This window comes from Danio rerio, chromosome 4 (assembly GCF_052040795.2).
Source record: "Danio rerio strain M-AB ecotype USA chromosome 4, GRCz13ab, whole genome shotgun sequence".
Taxonomy (NCBI): Eukaryota; Metazoa; Chordata; class Actinopteri; order Cypriniformes; family Danionidae; genus Danio; species Danio rerio.
Window position 1 is genome coordinate 70,355,328 of NC_141024.2, and position 21,346 is coordinate 70,376,673.

The window sequence follows — 21,346 nt, forward strand, 5'->3', positions numbered from 1 at the left end:
CCTAATTATTGGTTCGCCTTTCTCGTGCACCACGAATCCAAAATGTTTCCAGATTGGCGATGTAATAGGTTTTCCAACGAGGTTCATGGCTGAACTTGCAAACCCCGCTGTCACCTCAACAGAAACCCTGCAGTGCTTTCACTTGACTGAAGAATGAAAAAGACGCGACTGAAGGGCGAATTAGGTAACACGCTTTTTCCGCTCGAGCACACAGCACGCATCGGCGAAACTTGAGGCACTTGAGCGAGCGAGCATAACGAGAGTGTAACACACTTGCGGGTTGCGACCATCATGCTGCGTTCACACCAGACGCGGAACGCGAGTGATTTACATGTTAAGTCAATGTAAACGCACGAATAGACGTCCTGCTGCGCGATACGCGCAAATGACGCAAATTGCGCGAATGGCGCAGGGCGAATTGAGCGTTTTGCACATTTGACACGCTTAACGAGCGTTTCGCGCGAATCTCTCGATTTCAAAAATCTGAACTTCACCGGACATTCGCGCCGCGTTAACCAATCAGAAGCTTGCTCTTATGGGGGCGTGATTGTGACGTAGAACCTGTTGTCTGTGTTCCTAGGGAAATCCTTCAGCCTTCACCGACAACAGTTCATCAAACTGGGCTTGGCTCAGTCAGAAGCACCGCTGAAAGCCTCCGTCATCCAGGTTAAGTTTCTGGAGGAGTTTATGAGCTCACAGAGCTGGATGCACCTCTGAAAGAATGTAGTGGACTCAGACACGACCCTAAACGTATCGACGCTGTTTTTCAGTCTTCATAAAGCACATAAACACTTATTTTCTGCATGAAATCCATGTTAGCCATTTAGCTATGAAGCTAGAGTCTTTAAAAGACAGAAGCCCTGCCCATCACGCGAATCCGCGTCTGTTCTGATGTGAATTTGACACGCGAATGAAGCGAGTAAACTCAAATGTTCACGCGGCTATTTACGCGCGATTTATCAGCGTGTTCCGCGTCTGGTGTGAACACAGCATCAGTAAACCCTTTAACAGATGTCCCTTATGCAGCCAAACTTTAAAAATGTATAAATTAATTTATATATCAGAATATAGTTTAACTGATACCATTAATCGGTTACAAACGCACCCTTTCGGTTATTCGGTTATTTTGAGCATCCCTAATTAAATCGCATGCGCAAGCTCTAAAATATATACTTTTCTTTTTTTATTTCACGGCCGCACACCGGAGATCTGGCCTGGTGCCGGAATACTTTAACTTTGAAAAACTTTGAAAAATAAAAATTTTAGCATTATTAGTAATCTGTGTGTGCATTTTTATTGATAACAAGCAAGTTGAGTCATACCACTTGTTTATCGTATCGCAATTGCAATTTTTACCTTAATAATCGCAATGTGATATTTTTCCCAAATCGTGCAGCCCTAATTAAACTAACCTGTTTGTTCCTCAGGATCTTCATGTTTCAGTGTGAACACTTCTGTAATCCTCGGACCTTCACTCTCCTCTTTAATCCTCAGATCTTCATTCTCCTCTTTAATCCTCAGTTCTTCACTCTCCTCTTTAATCCTCAGATCTTCATTCTCCTCTTTAATTAACGCCATCTTTATAACAGTAGATGATAATGAAGAGCAGAGCTCAGTCGCTTCTCCAGGAGTTTTCCTCTGCGTTTAGTCACTTTACTCTGTTTAAGAGGAGAAAAACAACAGAAATAAACAATAAAAATGAATGTACTGACCAGCGTAATTATTAATATCGTATGTTCATGAACACACAGAGTTTGTAAAGCTAGCTTGTGTGCATTTACACTGTTTTGACTGGATGTCAGAGGTAATATTAATCACAATATAACATGTTTATAAGTTCCTCAACAATGGTCACAGGCAAAATATCACAGACAATACAGTCAAATGTAGATTAAAGAAAGAGACCAATATAAGAGTCACATGTGTTCTCCATGTTAAAGTTTGAACACTGCTGGAGGCAGAAATCGTGTCCAGGTAAAATTTTAAATCTTTACAACAAAATGAGAAACCAGTTTTAGAGACAGAAAAGCGTTTGTGTGTCAACAATGTCGCTGGTAAAATAAATAGAGTTATTATAAGATATTTATTTACTTTATCAGCACAATAAAACGAATCATTTTGACTGAAATGAGTTCTGAAAGCTGTTTTTATCGCTACTGAATTCACGTGTTTGTTTTACTCACAGATTCACGACGGAGAAATGAGACGCGCCGTTTCTGCTACTCGCGTTCGCTTTAAACTAATTAAGTTTTTAAATAAAAGTTAGTTTAACTATCGCACGGTTATATTTATTAGTTTGGCAATACTTGTTAAAAAAATAAACTATAATTTGGTTTAAACCAGGCTGCAGCGTTTAAGACACAAACCTTTTCGTTGAACAGCAAACACGAAAGCGCGGTGCGGGCTTATGACGTCATCACAGAGTACCAAAATAAAAGTCTAACGACTTTGACTAACTTCTAACTAGCGACTTTGTAAAAAAAAAAACACCTCAACATTCTCCAATAGAGCACACACACTTAAATTACAAAAACACTACATGGTAAATAGTATATATTCGGTGTGTATCCTTAACTTATATGCATTGCGCGCGTGTGTGTTGTGTGTAGACTTTTGTACCTTATTCAAAAAGTTTGGTGGCAGGAAGAATGATAAGAAACTCATATTGTTAATCAGTACTCAGAACTGAATTAATATAGGAGTTGAAAATGAGGAAGACAAAGAGCAGAAGCAGGAGACAAAGTAATGATGACAAAGAAAGAGCAGAGTTTATTGAAAATCACAGTTCTGTATGTTTTAATGCTCAGACATCGTCTGATCAGGACAAATCTAACAAGAGTTATTACAGGGTTTCTGCAGATTTCATAGTGTCAAATTTAAAACTTTTCATTAAAGTAATACATTTTTAAGAGTATTCAATATAAGACTATCACAATATTAAAAACACGCATACACATAAAGAGAAAATGCACAAAAAACACACAAAATTAGTGGTAAAATAAATTTATTCAAACTGAACAGTAATTAAGAAAGTTTAAAATGCATCATTGAACAACAGAAAAAAAAAAACTAACAAACATCTTAAAACAACAGGGGCGGTCAAAAGAAAGCCACCGTAAGGTCAGACAGATAAACAGAGGTAGGAAGTTTCCAGAACTACATGTCATTAATATTGTCAAGATTTTTTAACAAATTATTTTTTATATATTTTTTTTTATATTGGAAGATTTTATGAATCAATCTTTGAAGCATTGTACAATTTACATCAGTGTAAAACCTAGGAATGGTGGAAAAACATTGTGTACCTGGGTCTCCACTTTTGCCATGACCTCCTTTGGCTTTAACAAACTCCTTTTGACTACAACAACTTTCCTCCTTTCCCACTGCTGTTGCAATCTCTAGCAAAGAATTATTGTTAATCTGGTTATCCCTGTGATCACGCATGGACAAATCATGAAGATGTCTGTAGAGTCGTCCCTGTTCCAGAAAAAAACCTTTTCAAAATGTTTCATATTCAACCCAAACACGGCGCCACGCAAACTGTTAGAGGTCTGGCTGCAGACTCGGTGCAGATGCAATCTGAGGTGCATGCAATGCAGTGACGTCACACAATCACAATCAAAGTGACGTCACAAGCACCATTGAGTCTGACATTGCATCTCTGAGATATGCACTCTCAGCCTGCACCATAAAGGCTGCATCCAGATACTATTGGAACTGTTCGCTCGAGTCTAAAAAACTGATTGAGTTCCGTCAGCCGAAATCATGTCGCACGCACCCAAAGCGGACCTTTGTGCTGCTCGCAGAGTTCAGTAACAGAAAGCTGATTGGCTCTTGCATGTTGGTCTCATTTGTAGTGGTAATACAGCAAATTACACTTAGACTAGTGAAATAAAGAAGTACAACACCACAAAAACCAAGCAACAACAACAAAAAAAGAATTTAAATGAGCATTAGACGTAGCGTTACATGAACATCAGAAAAATAAGACCCGTGCAAAAATATTTAAGACCTAAAACAGAATATTTAAGACGATTTAAGGCCTAAAATTTCGATTTTTAAACTTTAGACTTTTCAAGACCCCGCAGAAACCCTGTATTAAGCCACAAGCAACAGCAATGGGAAGTTACTGGCATTAAAACGGAGACATTCTCTTATCTCTCACTCATTAAAGTGGTTTAATTTAATTCCACACGATCATAAACGTATAACGATAAGGAAAATGAAATATCAGGAAAAACAAAGCAACAATTCTACAAACAACAACAGTAGAGGTAAAAACAAAATGAATGACAAATAATCAAATCTATAAACTAACTAAACCAGGGGTGCCCAATCCTGTCCCTGGAGATCTACCTTCCTGCAGAGTTTCGCTCCAACCCTGATCAAAGGCTGCGTCCGAGACCGCCTACTACTCAGCAGGTACTGCATTTGAATGTAAACGTACTACTCGGCTGTTAGAAAAGTGCGTTCTATACAGTATGAATGTGAGCAGTATGAATGGAATTCGGACGTACTACATCCGCCATTTTGTCATGGTCACGTGCAGGGCCAGAGTGGGACTCCTTTTCAGCCCTGGAGTTTCAAGCCTCAGACCGGCCCACCTCAGTTCACGACTGACTATATTAAAATAAGGACAATTTACAAGTCAGTTTCTAATTACACTATCACGTCTTTTTTTTTGACAAAACAGCTGCTTTAGAACTTCAAATGTTCAACAACCCTAACAGTATTATGTCTTAACAATAAAAATTAAGAAAAAAAATAAAAATACTCAGACCAAACCCGGGTCCGCAGTGTCGTAACCTAACGTGCTAACCACTAGTCCACAACAGCTGTGCTGAAAAAGGTGGCTCGTCGGACTTATATCATCATTAACCAGGCTGCGAGAAAATTGATAAAAAGAGCAGAGCTGCGGTAAAATAATGACTGTGGTCAAGTAAAAAAAAAAAAAAAAATTTAAAAAGTGTGACTGCTGAGAGCAACAGATTCTGGAGCTAGGGACACCGGCCCTCGCGGCCAAAAAACGGACCGGCCCACCGGGAATTCTCCCGGTCCTCCCGATTAGCCAATCCGGGCCTGGTCACGTGACCTACCCGTGTCAGTTGCGTCGCTTCACTCCCACTCATGGATTCTCTCGCGGGGCATCATGGGATAGCGCAGCGTGCATGGGATGCTTACTGCAGAATCTCGCTGGAAGTAGTAAGCCATCCGGGTACTTCTCGCATACTGATTTTAGAATTCTATGAATTTGGACATACTACTCGGCTCGCATACTGATTTTAGCGTACTGTATAATATGGAAGTACGCAGTTTTGGATACAGCTTAAACCAAGGAGGAAGTGAAGGAGCACATGACAGGTGTGTTTGATCAGGGTTGGAGCTGAACTCTGCAGGAAAGGAGATCTCCAGGAACAGGACTGGGTACCATCGAACTAAATGATTAAATACTTTTCTTGATGCAACGCACGCGTTTGACAGCTCTGATAAACATAATATATGATTACCAATAAGCTATTATTCATATCAATCAGTTCTATCAAATGTATTCAATTAAAAACAGATATTCAATCTCCACTTGTTCAAAATGCAGTTGAACCTAAACAACAAACTCTGCCATGAAACTGCATCCTGCAATGATTTCTCCGTCTTGATTTCTCACTATATCCTCGTTCACCATTCAGTACACAAGTCCACTAAAAGTAGTGACTGAAATTAGCGAGAGAATTGGAGCACTAAACTCGCTAACTACGTGGCTTTAAGTTAGGAATGTCCAAACTCGGTCCTGGAGGGCCGGTGTCCTGCATAGTTTACCTGCCTGGACGTTTCTAGTATACCTAGAGAGAGCTTGATTAGCTGGTTCAGGTGTGTTGAATTGGGGCTGAAACTAAAATATGCAGGACACCGGCCCTCCAGGACCGAGTTTGGACACCCCTGACTTAAGTAAATAATATTGTATTAAGAAACTGGGAATGCCGTCTTGTGGTCAGATGCGGGAATTCCTTTTAGGCACAAACTCTCGCAGTGCATTATGGGAGTTTCTAGCTGTTGCCTGTACATGGGTTGTAAACTCGTTATTGCAATGCGTTGAGGGATTGATCGAGTGCACCTCAGAACATTCACTATGGTTTCGGACAGCACTAGAAATAGTGCACTATTTAGGGGTATTGGGTGCTTGTTTTAAACACAGCCCATGTCTTTACTGGCATTTCAGTGGAGTAAATCATAAAGGGCGCAGCAGCAGCATTGGATGTTTGTTGCTAGATTAATCGGCAAGAAATGCTGAAATGCTCACTTGGGCAAATCTTGAGGATTGCTATTGTGGCCAGACTTGCAGGCTTGCTTGGCCATGTGTAATTTGCGAGTCCTTTCAGTGAACCTCTTTCCAGACTGATGACATGTAATCTCTTCTGTGTGAATCTTCATGTGCAGGTTGAGGTAATTTTTACAAATAAATCTCCTTCCGCACTCATCACATGCGAACGGTTTCTTTCCAGTGAAATGAGTTCTCATGTGTCGTATTTGGGTGTCTTTACAAATAAAGCTTTTACCACACTGCGTGCAAGTGTAAGGTCTCTCTCCAGTGTGCGTTCTCATGTGAATATGAAAGTCCTTTTTCTGGGCGAAACCCTTTCCGCATTGTGCGCAGGTGTAAGGTCTCTCTCCGGTGTGAACTCTCATGTGGACTTTAAGGGCTGGTAATTGGGCGAAACTCTTTCCACACGGTCGGCAGGTATACGGCTTATTTCCAGTGTGAACGTTCATGTGAGATTTAAGTTTAGATGACGCAATGAATCTCTTTCCACAATGCTGGCAGTGAAAAGGCTTCTCTCCAGTGTGAACTCTCATGTGCGCTGTAAGGGTTTCCTTTTGACCAAAACTCTTTCCACACTCTGTGCATGAGTAAGGTCTCTCTCCGGTGTGAACTCTCATGTGTTTTTCAAAACTTGATTCACTAATGCACCTCCTTCCACACTGATCGCATATTAAAGATTTCTCTGCGTGATTCTTCATGTGCTGGTCAAAGTTTTCTTTGAGTTTAAAACTGCTTCCACACTGATCACATATGAAATATTTATCTTTAGCGTGAATCCTCTTGTGCCGGTTAAGGTGATCTCTACATACATATCTCTTTTCACACTGATCACATGGAAACGGTTTCTCTCCAGTGTGACGGATAATGTGAGCCCTAAGGGAAGACTTCTGAGAAAAACTCTTGCCACACTGTTGGCAGGTGTACGGCCTCTCTCCAGTGTGAACACGAAAGTGTACTTGAAGACTACCCATTCGGCTGAATCTTTTTCCACAATGCTGACAGGCAAAGGGCTTTTCCCCAGTGTGAATTCTCATGTGCATTTCAAGTTTTTGCTTTCCACTGAAACTCATTACACACTCAGTACATGAGTAAGGCTTCTCTCCGGTGTGAATTCTCATGTGGATTTCAAAATCTGATTTTGTAGTGAAAATCTTTCCACAACGATCACACGTGGAAAGCTTCTCTCCAGTGTGAATTCTCATGTGAACTTTAAGGCATTGTTTTCGACTAAAACGTTTTTCACACTGATGACAGGGGAAAGGTTTGGTTTTCTCGGCTTCTTCACATGAAGTGTTGTTTGCCACTAAAGATGGTTCATCAATCATTAAATCTTGGTGTTTCCCATACTGATCTTTCTCTTCAGTTTCATTCAGTTCCTGAGTCTCTTCTGAAAGTACCACCAGCCCTAAAGTGAAAAAACACCAGTTAACACTAGTTTAAAGGCACAAAACAGCAGACATGAAAACCAACACAGAACATCTCAACCAGGGGTCACCAATCTCGTTCCTGGAGGTCCGGTGCCCTGCAAGGTTTAGCTCCAACTTGCCTCAACACACCTGCCAGGGTGTTTCAAGTATACCTAGTAAGACCTTGATTAGCTTGTTCAGGTGTGTGTGATTAGGGTTGGAGCTAAAATCTGCAGGAACAGGTTTGGTGATCTCTGATCTAAACCATTGAGTGCTACAGGGCTTAGCATTAGGTCCTCTACTCGTTTCTTTGTAAATATTTTCACTAAAAAGTCATAATTTTTAAGTCATGTAAGGTTTCTGCGCTTCGAGTTTGCTGGCTCATCTTACTACCTTACAATACAACACAGCAGTTATACTCCTACAGAAAGCCAGAAATGGCGTCAACTAAGGTATAAAGATCCCCATTAGTTAAGGCAAAGATTGACAATTCCAAATAGGTATGCAGATGATGGGTCAGATCAAGTCTTGATTGGGGAGGGAGCCAGGAGTCACAGGCTAGATGGTGAGATTTGTCATTTTCCACAGCATTGATACTAGGCTATAACCTGCAATAGGTCTTGTATGAGCTTAATTGTTTGAAACATGGTTTTGGTGCAGGCATGGACAGGTATAATATTCTGACGGTATGATAACCTTGGATAAAAATATGATTTCACGGTAAAAGGTATTGAGATAACTGCTCTGAAATTCGTTCTTATTTTAAGTCTGGGTAAAAAAACTACTTTTGGGACAAGCTAAATTATCTAATTTCAAAGCAAAAACAAGATTATTTTTCTTACACCGTTGGCAGATTATTTTTCTTAAGGAAAAACTCACTTTTGGGATTATTTCTGAAAACCATATATGATTTACTTCCCTAGAAAATGCTTCTTGATTTAGGAATTTTGAGATATTTGGACTAGAAACTAGACACAATCTAAGAAATGTCCTGCAGTGTAGTGACAAGGCAAAGTTGAGAATCCCTAAAATTTTGCTTAAAGGACATTAAAAACTACCTGAAAAGTGAACTTGAATCTTTACTCCTTTGGTGTAAATCACTGTAATAGACTGAGCGTGACAACTGGAGTGAAGATCCGAACGCAAACCAAAGCAGGCAAGGATCATAATAAGAGCAAACAACATCAGGGGTAATCCACAAAGAGTATTCAAATAAAAGGCAACGGTTGAAGAAGGCTGCAAACAATGGACAATTCAAAAGACTGTCTCTTTTGGACAGTCTAGAATGGAGGTGCAGTAAAGGCAGAACAGGGGGAGTGGATGGAGTGCAGATCTTGGTGCGACAAGCAGATCGTAAACCTTGATGGGTCAGGATGCTCTGGTTCAGGAGGCATTGGATGGAAAAACAGCTCTAGTGCTGGCAACCACTCTTGGAGCTCAGGTGGTGCTATTGATGCAGGTGTAGATCTGGCGTTGGCCGCTTTCGAATCCCAGGCAGCGGCATTGACGGCTCTGGAAAAGACGTCTCTGATGATGATGAAAGCTCAGGTGGTGGTGGCCATTCCTGCAAATCAGGAACAGAAACCATGACAGGAAAAGACTTGGGACAGGAAGCCATAGCCATCTGGTGAGCTGGCTGCAACCGTTATGAGAGCTGGTAAGACTAGAGGCAGCCTGATCTTGTGGAATGAAGAACAGGCGGCGACCATCCTATGTGCTGGTGGACTAGTGGCACCTCCTGTTCCAAGTGTCTTCCTGTCATGGATCCGGTCAAACTTGCCGTGACCATATTGTGCTTTGATGGACTGGTGGCGGCCATTTTCTGGGTTAGCGGATTCAATGAGGATCAGGGCAAAGTTTAAAAAGTCACCAAGACGGACCATCAAGGACTATAAAAGAATGAGGGTGGTCCTTAATGGTTAAATCAGTCCACGATCTAATTTTCAATGAGTACAGTCAGAAAGATCTGTGAGGCAAGCAAGCAAAACTCAGAAAATAAAAGTCTTGGAAGGGACTGGTAAAGATAATTCATGTGGTCCTCAAGGGCACACTCATGTTGACTGAGCCAGATGAGCCAAACTTATGGATCTACTTTACGTCTCCTGTAGTAGACTGAGCATGACAACAGGAGTGAGGATCTAAATGCGGCATTTGTTGTAGAATAGTCAAACATCATGTCAGGAGCAAACAACATCAAGGGTAATCCAATAACAGGAAAAGGTCGAGGCAGCAACTCAATGCAAAAGACTGTCCAAGTCTCTGTGCATAAACAGACCACCAGATTGTCAGATGTATCAATGCGATGTACTTGATGTGACTTTTGGACAAGAATATGCTGTACTTTAGGAATGTATGAAATCGAGAGCCTATTTACAAGGTGTGTGATGTTTAGACTACCGAGAGCTATAGAAGTTTAAAATATAATGGTGTGAATGAGAAATTCGTATTCTTTAACGACATGCTGATATAATGAGCGAGTTTCCTCAAAGTTGCTGCTTGAGAACTTATGCAACAATATGGTAATAGGCTTTCTAGAAACAACCATGCAGGTGTGTTGAGGCAAGTTGGGAGATAAAATCTGCAGGACACCAACCCTGCAGGACCGAGTTTGGACACCCCTGATCTAGTGGAATCAGACACAACGCTGAACAAACCTATGCAGACAGAAGACGCAAATCCACGTCTATTTTGACGTGTACTTCATGCACGAATGAAGCGAATTTGACGTGCAAATGAAGTGAGTAAACTCAAAATGGTCACGCGTCTGTTGACACGTGAATAACGCAATTTATTTGCGCATGCTGTGTCTGGTGTGAACAAAACATTAGAGACTCATTGCTAGTTATCGAATACGCTTGATTGCAGTTGTTGCTACAAAGGGTAGCCCAGTTATAGGGTGTACAAAGCAAACACTTTCACACAGGACTACGTAGTTTAGTATTTTTCCTCCATAATAAAACATTTTCGTTATAATGTGTGTAACTTACCTTTATTCATTTACTGTATGATTTGTTTATGGGTAAAACAAAGACCATGCAGGTCAGGTAGTTTAAACGGTAGGCTACAAATAATGAATTGGTCATTAATTAATTAATTATTCATAATCGAAAATCAAATCGAATCGTGCCTTTAGAATCGAAAATGTAATCGAATCGAGGATTTGGAGGATCGTTGACACCCTTATATTGTAGGGTAGAAAAGAACCACATTGAATGTAAATATGACACAGTATTTTATGTCACAATTACAGTGTTTGTATAGGTAATCCTGTTTACCACAGTTGAAAAATTAGCTGTATGTTTTATAGTTACACATTTACATGTATGCATTGTGCACAATCATTAAACAGTGCACATATCGAAAATATCTAAAGAGAAGTCTTCCATTCCATGTAAAAAATCCTACACTTTTTCTTCTGTTTAGACTAAACCTGCTTTACTAAATATTAAATACGGAGATGAAAACGAATAGACTATAGATACGAGAAGTGACGAAATAGTTTCAGAGTGCTGTGATGAAATGCTGGCTAAGCATGTAAATGTAAACAGAGCAGAACGCAGAGCTAAACGTGTTATAACGTAAATGTAAAGAAGAAATATAAAGGAGTTTGCGTGCTGCTTAGTGATGGGAAGTTCGGATTATTTTACTGACTCGGATCTTTGAGTCTCGTTCATCAAGATGAACGAATCTTTTTTCGAGTCATTTCGTTCATTTGGTTTAATTTGCCAAAATATTATTGAAATGTTACGAATTACTTCCAAACACATCTACAACTATCCCAAAAGGTCGATCACATGACAAATAAGTCATAAATAGCATACTATAAGAAGGAGAAAATAATAATTCAATGTTTACCTGCTCTTTTGTCTATGAAGGTATTGCTGTCTCTTTGCTCAGCTCACCTCTTCATGTCTTCAAATGTCAGGGGTTCATTCACGTTACACTGACAGTCACATATAATCTTAATCAATGCACAGTCTAAGCTGATAGGAGCCATGATCGTTTGTTCATCACGTGAGAGAATGACTCAAACCCGAGGACTTGAGAGATGAACGGTTCAATTCTTTTTCCGGCTCTAAACACGTATGATTGACTCGTGATGAATGAGTGACTCAGACCCGATAGAGGACTTGAGAGGTGAGCGGATCAATACTTTTTCCGGCTCTAAATGCATATGACTGGCTTCTGCCAATGTGATGAAGACTTGAAATTAACGATACTACCTGCACAAATGTGCGCACGCGCGGATGAACGAATCACTCCCTGAGAGGACTCGTAGTTCCTGAGTCATATTGAAGATTCGTTCAAAATGAACAAATCGTTCATGAAAGACCAATCACTAGTGCTGCTGCCTTGGAGTGGCCTTAAACCACATCGATATGACTGATATTGGATAATACTGCATAGAGTTGGGGAATCATAACGATATATCTCCAGAACCCGATATATCGCCCAACCCTAGCGCAAATATCCGCTAAATGTAAAATCCAACACTGCACACATCGTCGCCAAAGAAGCTCGCCTTTACTAAGTTGAAACTAAAACTGCGGCTCATAACAAAGAGCGGTACTGCGCTGGTGGTCATCGCAAGAGTCCTGCTCTGCCCCGCTTATATATTGGGTCAGCTGACTCGCCTGCTTTTTGACACAAACCAACACCAAAACATTTAAAGAGTGGTAGAAGTGAGACTTTGCTTCCTTTCTTTTGTCCGTTCTTTCTTGAGATGTATATTATTTTGCTATTTAGTTACTGATGACTGCTTTTAGCATTGAATTGACTGATTTATTATAGACTTTCGTTTGTTTTGTAGCTGAAATATTATTTATTATATTAAATTGACATGCACATAAAAATAATAGTGCAAAATAAATATTTCTAACTACAATTACAACCCATTTAAGCACATTCGAGTCAGCATGATGATGAGAAATGTAAAACATCGTTGGTATTATTGTCGTCATCGTTATCATTAATATTTACAATTAATATTTAGAATTATTGCACAGATTTCAATAAGTCATCTCAGCATTAGTTAAGATAGTGGTTTCTGGTTTTTGTCGGTCCAAATTAATGTTGTTTTCAAATACAACAAATCCCTTAATATTCAATTAGCAGTGGTGCTCATTCAGTTTTACTGGGTGCTCCAAAATTTTTTCTGGTGCTCCCAAATATTTAAAGTTGGGAGCAACGGTGCAACCAAGTAAAAAAATTAATTGCGAGCCCTGCTAATTTTTTTTTAAAGTTTGCGACAAAATATTTCAAAATTCTCATTTAACATGCTTTCAACGAAGAGTTTGGGCTTGGGAGAGCCCATTTGTCCTGCGGGGACGTTTGCAGCTGGTTATGTGATGGACGGGTGGGAGAAGTGGCGTGTCCTGTGCCTGGCTGCTCTGTCTCTGGAGGATATTCAAGATGTCTACCTATTCGGAACTTTGATAACAGGGTTTCTGCTGATGGGCTTATGGGGTATCGAAGATTGATAAAAGCGGTCAGTGCTGCTCAAAACCCCACCAGGCCGGCCGGCTTGATTGAAATGCATATGGGTAGAGCCGCAAATGCTCAGACTATGGTCTTAAACCCAAAACTGGACAACATAAGGGTAAAATTAGCACCTTTGCAACAAGATTTGGCCAGACCTGGAGACCAGTGAGGGACATTAAATATCTGTGAAATTGTCAGATAATGACCTAAAGTTGAAGTATTTTCCTGCTGTTTCGGCTCCCTGTTTTCTTTTCTCCAGCCAGACTGTCTCGGCTGGAGAAAAACAACTTTTTCCGGATAAGGAGCGCTCTGAAATTCCTGCTCCCTGTCAAGGACACGTGTTGGACTCTACACACACACACATACGCAACTACAGATAGACAATCACCACCTAGCCGCTCATCCAACGCCTGTGTGTGCTTTCACCCACTTGAGGAGGTAGGCGGGTCTGCGACCAGCACCTCCATGGATGCAGGACCAGATGGCTGCCCGCCCTCATCAGACTACATCCACACCCCCTGTTCCCATCCCCTGTGGCAATGTAGTGCTTAATTGCAGGGGCTCTTGTTCTGTCTCCCTGGTCCCACGTTGCTCTAACTCAAGGGCAAGGTGTGAGGGAGTTTTTTTTTTTTTTTTGCCTCCATTTCCTGACATGTATCTTGTTTCCTTTCCTAAATGTTACCTCCTGTGACCTGTCCTCCCCTGAAAATTGTGATGTCTGCAGGCCCGGATTGGCTAATCGGGAGAACCGGGAGAATTCCCGGTGGGCCGGTCCGTTTTTTGGCCGCGAGGGCCGGTGTCCCTAGCTGCTTGCACTCTCAGCAGTCGCACTTTTTTCATTTATTTGTTTATTTGACCATAACCTCACTCTTTTTAATCATTATTTTGCCGCAGCGCCGCTCTTTTTATTTATTTTCTCGCAGCCCCGTGAGCAAAATGCAGCCCCATTCCACCCCAAACAGCGGCACCTTAGTGAATATTAATTAATATTAATGAATATTACACCTGCTCAATGAAAATCAGATGATTCACTGCATTAATAAATCTTAACTTTTAATCTTAACATAACTTGATCAGAAATCAAAAATGGGGAGAAAAAGAGTAGGGTAAAAAAAGAGTAGACATCCATAGGAGCAGATAACAGTGCAGCGCTTAACAGCGCTATCGTGGACTAGAGATTAGCACGTTACTAGGGATGTAACGGTATTAGAATTTCACGGTACGGTAATACCTCGGTATGAATGTCACGGTACGGTATTTATTGAATCATTTACAGGAAAAACAAAACTTATGAAAATACTCCAAAAAAGTGCCAAAAGTGTCAATGACATACAAATTAGCCATCTATCTGTAAGCTTTGAAACAGGAACTTCAATTTTAATAACAAAAAAATATTAAACCATGTAAAAAAAATAAAGTTTCAATTTAGTATTGTTGAAAACTCATCACATTCAACATTTAATCACTCACTCACTTGGATAGAGATGGGTTTAAAGGAAAATTATCATATAAATATAATCTGGTAAAAGCTGGTATCTCTGGGTATTTACAATGTCCCCTGCAACAGAAAAAAACCCTCTCCTTTGGGACTGAGGTTTCTGGGACAGAGAGATATGACTTGGCCCAGGTTGACAGCAGTGGGTAACGTTGTGCATTGTCTTTCCCCCACTTAAGAGGACAAACCATGAGTGAGATAGAGATCTCATGTCTGCATCAATCTGAACAGTGTGCTGTGTTTCTGCAGTCCCCATGACTGATTATTAGTCGTATTCCCCAACTTGCAGGCACGTGCACACACAGGGCTCAACCTGTGCAGTGCACATGCCCTTTTTAGTATTGGATAGAAAGTGCCCTTCCAAAATGATCAAAAGTGCCCCCGCGACGCGACACACGCTCCGTCCCGCCCTTCAGTAGGCGCGCGACAACAACGCTCTTGAGTATGCGCGCTCAACCCCCCACTCTGCTTTAAGCAGGTCGCACACCAGAAGCGCCGCTCGGCGCCGCGACACGGCGCGCACATGACAGTTTAAAGTATCACACACCAGACGCGCACATTCGAAGGATATTTAACATGAAACTAATCAGATGGCGCTCTGTGGCGCGGCTGAAAAATGAACTGCGTCCTGAGCCGTCGCCGGGCGCCGCCGACTTGCGGTGCCGGTGTGTGTATCCTGATAGAAACCTATGTTTAGAATTGTAAAATAGATGGCGCTGCGTGGCGCTGCGCGCCGCCGAGCGGCGCTTCTGGTGTGCGACCTGCTTTACAGTACGCGCGCGACAACACTGCTATTCAGTACGCCCGCGGCGACAACACCCGCTTTAGGTTTCGATCATCTCCAGCTCTTTTTCATCCCCGCTACTAGAAGCACACTCCATTTCCGCATTACTGGATCTGTAGTGACAACAGACAGCAAAGGATTATGGCCACGCCTGGGCTGATGGGAAATGTAGTTTCAGCGACCTCCCGTTCGCGTCATTCGCCTGAGCAAATTTTCTCAGAAGACCTATAGTTTTACCGAGTCATGCGACTACGGTAATATCGAAAAAAATTAATATTGCGGTATGACAGTATTTACAATACCGTTACATCCCTACACGTTACGCAATGACGCAGCTTACCCGAGTTCGAACCTCACCAGAGAAAAATAGGTTTTTTTTTTCAGTGTTAAGACATAAAATACTGTTTGGGTTACTTATGTAGGAATACATTTTTTTGTGTGTGTGTGTGTGACGACTGTTACAAAGGACTGGATATCTATAAAGAATTAATGTTCTCATATTTATGAAAAACATTTGAAGTTCTAAAGCAGCTGTGTCCTTGACAAAGACGTGATAGTGTAATTAGAAACTGAATTGGAAATGACGTTAGTTTAATATAGTCAGTCGTCGACTGAGGTGGGCCGGTCTAAGGCTTGAAACTCCAGAGCTAAAAAGGAGTCCCACTCCGGCCCTGGATGTCTGTGTACGGTTGGGGGGTTCAATTTTACTATACGATAGTGTATGTGACAAATAAAAGCCTGATTTGATTTGATTTGTTGTTGTTTTTTTTACAATAAAACCAAAATCAAGTGTAGTAGTGCAACAGGATTATGTTTGTTTGATATTTTTTGTAAACCGACAATGCTGTGTGTTTAAACCGTTATTTAAATCTTTCTTTAAATGACTTGTTTGTAAAGACATTCTTTAAATACAGTAAAAACACAGTCAACCGTTTGGTAGAGGGGCAGTGAAAGGGTTACACTGCATGTTTATTGGTGTTATCTTTCACAAATGTTTAACTCTGATTGATGGTCTTAAACATTATAGTGTGTCAAATGTGCAATAAAAAACAATAAGGGCGAACACTTTTTCACACCACTGTGTATAAACACACACACACAAATATATATATATATATATATATATATATATATATATATATATATATATATATATATATATATATATATATTTAGTATGCTTCAAAACCACCAGCATTTACTCTGCATTACTATAGTATTAATTTGATATATTGTGAAACATGTATGTGTTTATTTTATGACTCAAAACTAGGCCCACACGGAATCTGCGCGCGCAGAATTCCGCAGATTTCTGCAGATTTTTAGCCCATTATTAATTTTGTTTTTTAACTTGAGTAAATGTGTAAATCTGAATTTATACAGTTTTTATTCAGTAATTTATTACTTTTTATTTAATATATTAAGGGTTTAGTTATGATACTCCGCTGGATACTCCCAAAATAATTCAGCAGAAATCTGCAGATTTTTACCAAAATTCTCTGCAGAAATAGCAAAAAACGTCTGCAGATTCCGTCTGGCCCTGCTCTAGGGTTGTAACAATATACCGGTATGACGGTTTACCACGATTTGAACGTGCACGATTATCATACCATGAACAATTGCATATCAACGGTTTTAACCCTTAAAGACCGAGACAGCCGCCCGCGGCTAAAAATAAGTATTGCTCTTAAATGTTTAATAACTTTTGATCCGCTGATCAGATTCATACAATTCAAAGATTGGTATAAAGCGTATAAAGAGAATCTCAGCGTTCCAGTGCTGTATCACATAACATTCGCGGACTTTCAGAGGCTCCGGAATCAGTGCGGTTACGTCATCAAAATTTGACAACGCTGATTTGACAAAGAAACGCTCGTCACTGTGTCTCCGGACAAACCAGACATGATCCATTGATGCATTGTCCCTCCTCCATGCCCAGATTGGTTCAAACTCGCTATATCACAACCAATAAGCATAGGTTTCACTTTTGTTTGTGGACCAACACTGAGCTTTTTGAACAACACGGAATGAGAGATAGGCATACATTTCTGCGCGGCTAAATAAAACGCAAAAAAAAAAGTTTTGCATGAAATAATTCTCATACTAAGTACTTTTGCATGCACAGCAGCACAGAAACATGACAAAACAGTGACACAGCAAAGACGAACTGCTGCTCTTGCTGTTTTCAAAAGACGCAAATGAAGGTGCAGCTGTTTGTCTGCATTGCAGACAACCATATCCAAATCCATATCCACAGACAACCATATCCATGCTGGCACATAAAACCTAAGGATGTTCCATATTGAATCTAGTTTCGTTATGTAACTATTTATAGTATAGTAAATATTTATATCTATTTTTTTACTGAGGATTTGCACCATGTTTATTTGGACTTTGACACATTATTTATTATTTTTTTATTTGTTCATTGTACAAGTGGACACATTCTCTCACCTCAGCGGTCAAGATTAAGTCCTGAAAATCTCAACATGCTTACATTTCTTCATCACAACCTAGACTGAACAAAACAACGCTTTAAATACATGTTTACAGCCATAAACTTGGTATTGCACTTTTGGTCTCCCATTTATCCTGCTTATAAGGAAGGACAGTTTAAGTTTATTTTTGTCCAATCTTAAAAGACCTTGCTTGTTTATTCCTTCTAATTTAATTTATTAAAATGGGAGATTTTTCAGTTTATTTTTATAAAGGACTTCTATAGTTCTATTAAAATGGTTCTTTCAAAAGTTTGTTGAAATAAAACCTTTGTTCAGTCAGAAAACGTGTTCTTATTCTTTTCAGGGTCTTTGCTATGAGAATTACTATTTAATACCGTATACCGCGAAACCGTCAAACCGTGGTATTGTTTTAGACGATTATCATACCGTAAAAAATTCATACCGTTACAACCCTACCCTGCTCATATCCTAATTAAATAATTCTACACTAGTTTACTACAACATGCGTTAAGTGTGGCTTTCTCATGTAACAGACAGGAAACGCAAATCTATAATGATTTTAGTATCAGTCTAAATTTGACGCGAGGCATTTAATACTTCCTCCAACAAAGGCCATCATTACAGTATTTTTATAACGGAGACTAGAAGAGAGATAAATAACATGTTTATAGACGAACATGCATGATATTTATTCTCAGTCATGTTCAATCCTACACACAGAAGCAGTTTGAGGACAAAAACCTGACAAATGTCTGAAATAAAACATCCGAACAGTGTTTTTAGCTGTTTTTCAGACTGGAGAATAATTAGAAATCATTAAATACTGTGACATCGTGCAAATTATAAGCCGGATCTTCTCAAATTCACCTGAAGGCAGTGTTAGTGTAGTGTTTGTCTGATCATGCGAGTCACTTTATGTCAAATAAAACTCATCTAGATGCTTATATGAGATTTCTCTAAAATATGATTGAGAGCTGCACACTTGATTGAGGATTAAATGACTCTGAGTTCAGCTTTGAGAAATAAAAACTAACCCGTTTGTTCCTCAGGATCTTCATGTTTCAGTGTGAACACTTCTGTGATCCTCAGACCTTCACTCTCCTCTTTAAGAGACGCCATCCTTTTAACAGTAGATGATAATGAAGAGCAGATCTCAGTCGCTTCTCCAGGAGTTTCCCTCTACGTTTAGACACTTTACTCTGTTTAAGAGGAGAAAAAACAACATAAATAAACAATAAAAATGAATGTGTTGACCAGTGTAGTTATTAATATTGCACATTTATGAACACAGAGTTTGTAAAGCTAGCTTGTGTGCATTTACACTGTTTTGACTGGATGTCAGAGGTAATATTAATCACAATATAACATGTTTAAAAGTTCCTCGGGTCACACGCAAAATATCACAGTTAATACAGTCAACTGTAGATTATAGAAAGAGACTACAATATAAGAGTCACATGTGTTCTCCATGTTAAAGCTTGAACACTGCTGGAGGCAGAAATCGTCTCCAGGTAATATTTTACATCTTTACAACTAAATAAGAAACCAGTTTTAGAGACAGAAAAGCGTTTGTGTGTCAACAATGTTGCTGGCAAAACAAACAGAGTTATTAGAGGATATTTATTTACTTCAATAGCGCAATAAAACTGATCATTTTGACTGAAATGAGTTCTAAAAACTGTTTTTATCATGTTTGTTTACTGACAGATTTACGTCATGAGACGCGCCGTTTCTGCAACTCGCGTTCGCTTTAAACTAATTACGTTTTTTTAATTAGATAAACTATCACACCATTACATTTATTAGTTTGGCATTACTTGTAAAATAAACTATAATTTGATTTAAACGAGGCTGCAGCGTTTAAGACACAAACCTTTTCGTTGAACAGCAAAACACAGAAGCGCGACGCAGGCTTGTGACGTCACAGCATAGTATCAAAATAAAAGTCTAACGTAGGACTGAGCGATTTGGGAAAAAAATCACCTCAACATTCTCCAATAGTGCACACACACACACACACACTTTATATTGTAAACTGTACATATCCAGTGTATCAGTAATTTATATCTATTGTGTGTGAGTGTGTGTTTCTGACTAAAAGACAGCTCTTTGTATCATTATGAGTAAAATTTTAAGACCCTAAGATTCAATCAATCCCATAAAGTTTAGTGAGAGACAGGGGCGTTGCTAGACATAAAGCTCCACTAGGGCACAGCTCCCCCTAAAAAAAAAAAAAAGAAAATTTATATATATATATATATATATATATATATATATATATATATATATATATATATATATAACATTTCTTAAATTATTTATTTGATAAAATATATATTTCTAAACAAATAACAGTATTATTGTGACTATACAATTATTATTGTAAACAAAAACATGAATTATTCCTTATTGTTACTGGAAAACAATCTAAAGACACAGCTGGGGTGATGCTATTAAAATTAAAAATATATATTTTGCATGAATATTAATTTTATTAGAATGCAATTCTTTAGACATTTCTATAAAATACAAGAAAGATGTTTTATAGAATTAACTGTTGCTTGTTGTCTTAGACCTGACTTATGGCCGAGAATTAGGTTTAATAAGTCTTACCTCCCTGACTCATCATGCCTCCTTTTTTGCATCATGCATGGAACCATGCTTAGTCTAAACAAGATCGCTATCATATTATTTAAACTTTAAACGTACAGTTGTATGTAGAGAATTATTTTGGAATTACGACTCTTAAAAAAAATACACTTTGAATATGAAGTAAATCGCATCTCAAAGCATTTACAATGGCACTGGGGATTTTTACTGGGGCACGTGCCCCAGTAAATGGGGTCTAGTGACTCCCCTGCTAAGGGGAGTGGGGTAACACAATAAAAGGTTTACGTTTATATCTTATTCAAGAAGAAAGTTTGTAGGAAGAAGAAAGTTCGACTGAGGTAATGTTTGTTTTATATTCACACATTCATTCGTTTTAGAGCAGTAAGAACTTGCGATGCACTACTTTGAATGTTTGGTCTTATATAGCACGTAAATACGACTGCAAAACAACTTTAGGACTATTTAATTGATTGAACAATGTTGTACTCTGATAGTTCTTGGCAGCTAATATGATTCAATCATTTAGAATTTGCGAAGAATACTTTACTGAAATTATTTTAGGAAGGTTAAAGTCCAAATGTGCAAATATAAAACCAGCTTCATCTCAATGAAAGTTCAGCGGCAGGAGAAATGATGTGGTGTTAAGAAAAATCAGTGTTGGGCAAGCTACTTGGAAAATGTAGTAAACTAAGCTATTAGTTACTCTACTGCAAATGTAGCTTAAATATACTAAAAGCTACCCCCGTTGGAAAATGTAGCAAGCTAAGCTAAAAGCAAAACTGCTAATGAAACATA

General features: G+C 39.3%; 2 protein-coding genes and 1 long non-coding RNA gene across 15 annotated transcripts in view; 1 reads left to right on the top strand and 2 right to left on the bottom strand.

Moving 5' to 3' along the window:
- The window catches only part of si:ch73-120g24.5, a 53,752-nt gene extending 51,356 nt beyond the window's left edge, over positions 1-2,396 (bottom strand). For 3 of the 4 annotated variants that reach the window (XR_015481732.1, XR_015481731.1, XM_087245807.1), the window contains exons 1-2: positions 2,367-2,396; positions 1,470-1,658 (exon numbers count right to left, since the gene is read on the bottom strand). Coding sequence is in view for 2 of the 4 variants with exons in the window: in XM_087245807.1 (XP_087101933.1) it covers positions 1,470-1,578 (109 nt within the window). In the remaining 2 variants the exon portion in view is untranslated. Of the gene's footprint in view, positions 1-1,469; positions 1,659-2,183 lie in introns of all 4 variants that reach the window. The other variant, XM_087245808.1, reaches the window with a different exon arrangement.
- Positions 2,397-2,987: 591 nt separating this feature from the next.
- Positions 2,988-19,845, bottom strand: LOC101884860 (uncharacterized). Of its 10 annotated transcripts, none has more exons than XR_015484085.1 (5): positions 19,815-19,845; positions 18,976-19,140; positions 5,933-7,721; positions 5,429-5,785; positions 2,988-4,344 (listed from the first exon to the last, which is right to left on the bottom strand). XR_015484085.1 is itself a non-coding variant. In XM_087249999.2 (3 exons), exons 2-3 carry the CDS (start codon positions 19,058-19,060, stop codon positions 6,292-6,294), a joined length of 1,515 nt encoding a protein of 504 aa, XP_087106125.1. In that variant the 5' UTR covers positions 19,061-19,140; positions 19,815-19,845; the 3' UTR covers positions 2,988-6,291. The 10 variants fall into 10 exon arrangements, 2 of the variants coding, with proteins under 2 accessions (XP_087106125.1, XP_087106126.1); XR_015942558.1 differs by having other exon boundaries at positions 5,920-7,721; XR_015484084.2 differs by having other exon boundaries at positions 2,988-5,778; positions 6,072-7,721.
- Positions 12,366-16,016, top strand: LOC147845277 (uncharacterized). The gene is made up of 2 exons (XR_015484559.2): positions 12,366-15,176; positions 15,471-16,016. It is a non-coding gene; the product is annotated as an uncharacterized LOC147845277 (long non-coding RNA).
- Positions 19,846-21,346: the final 1,501 nt, after the last annotated feature.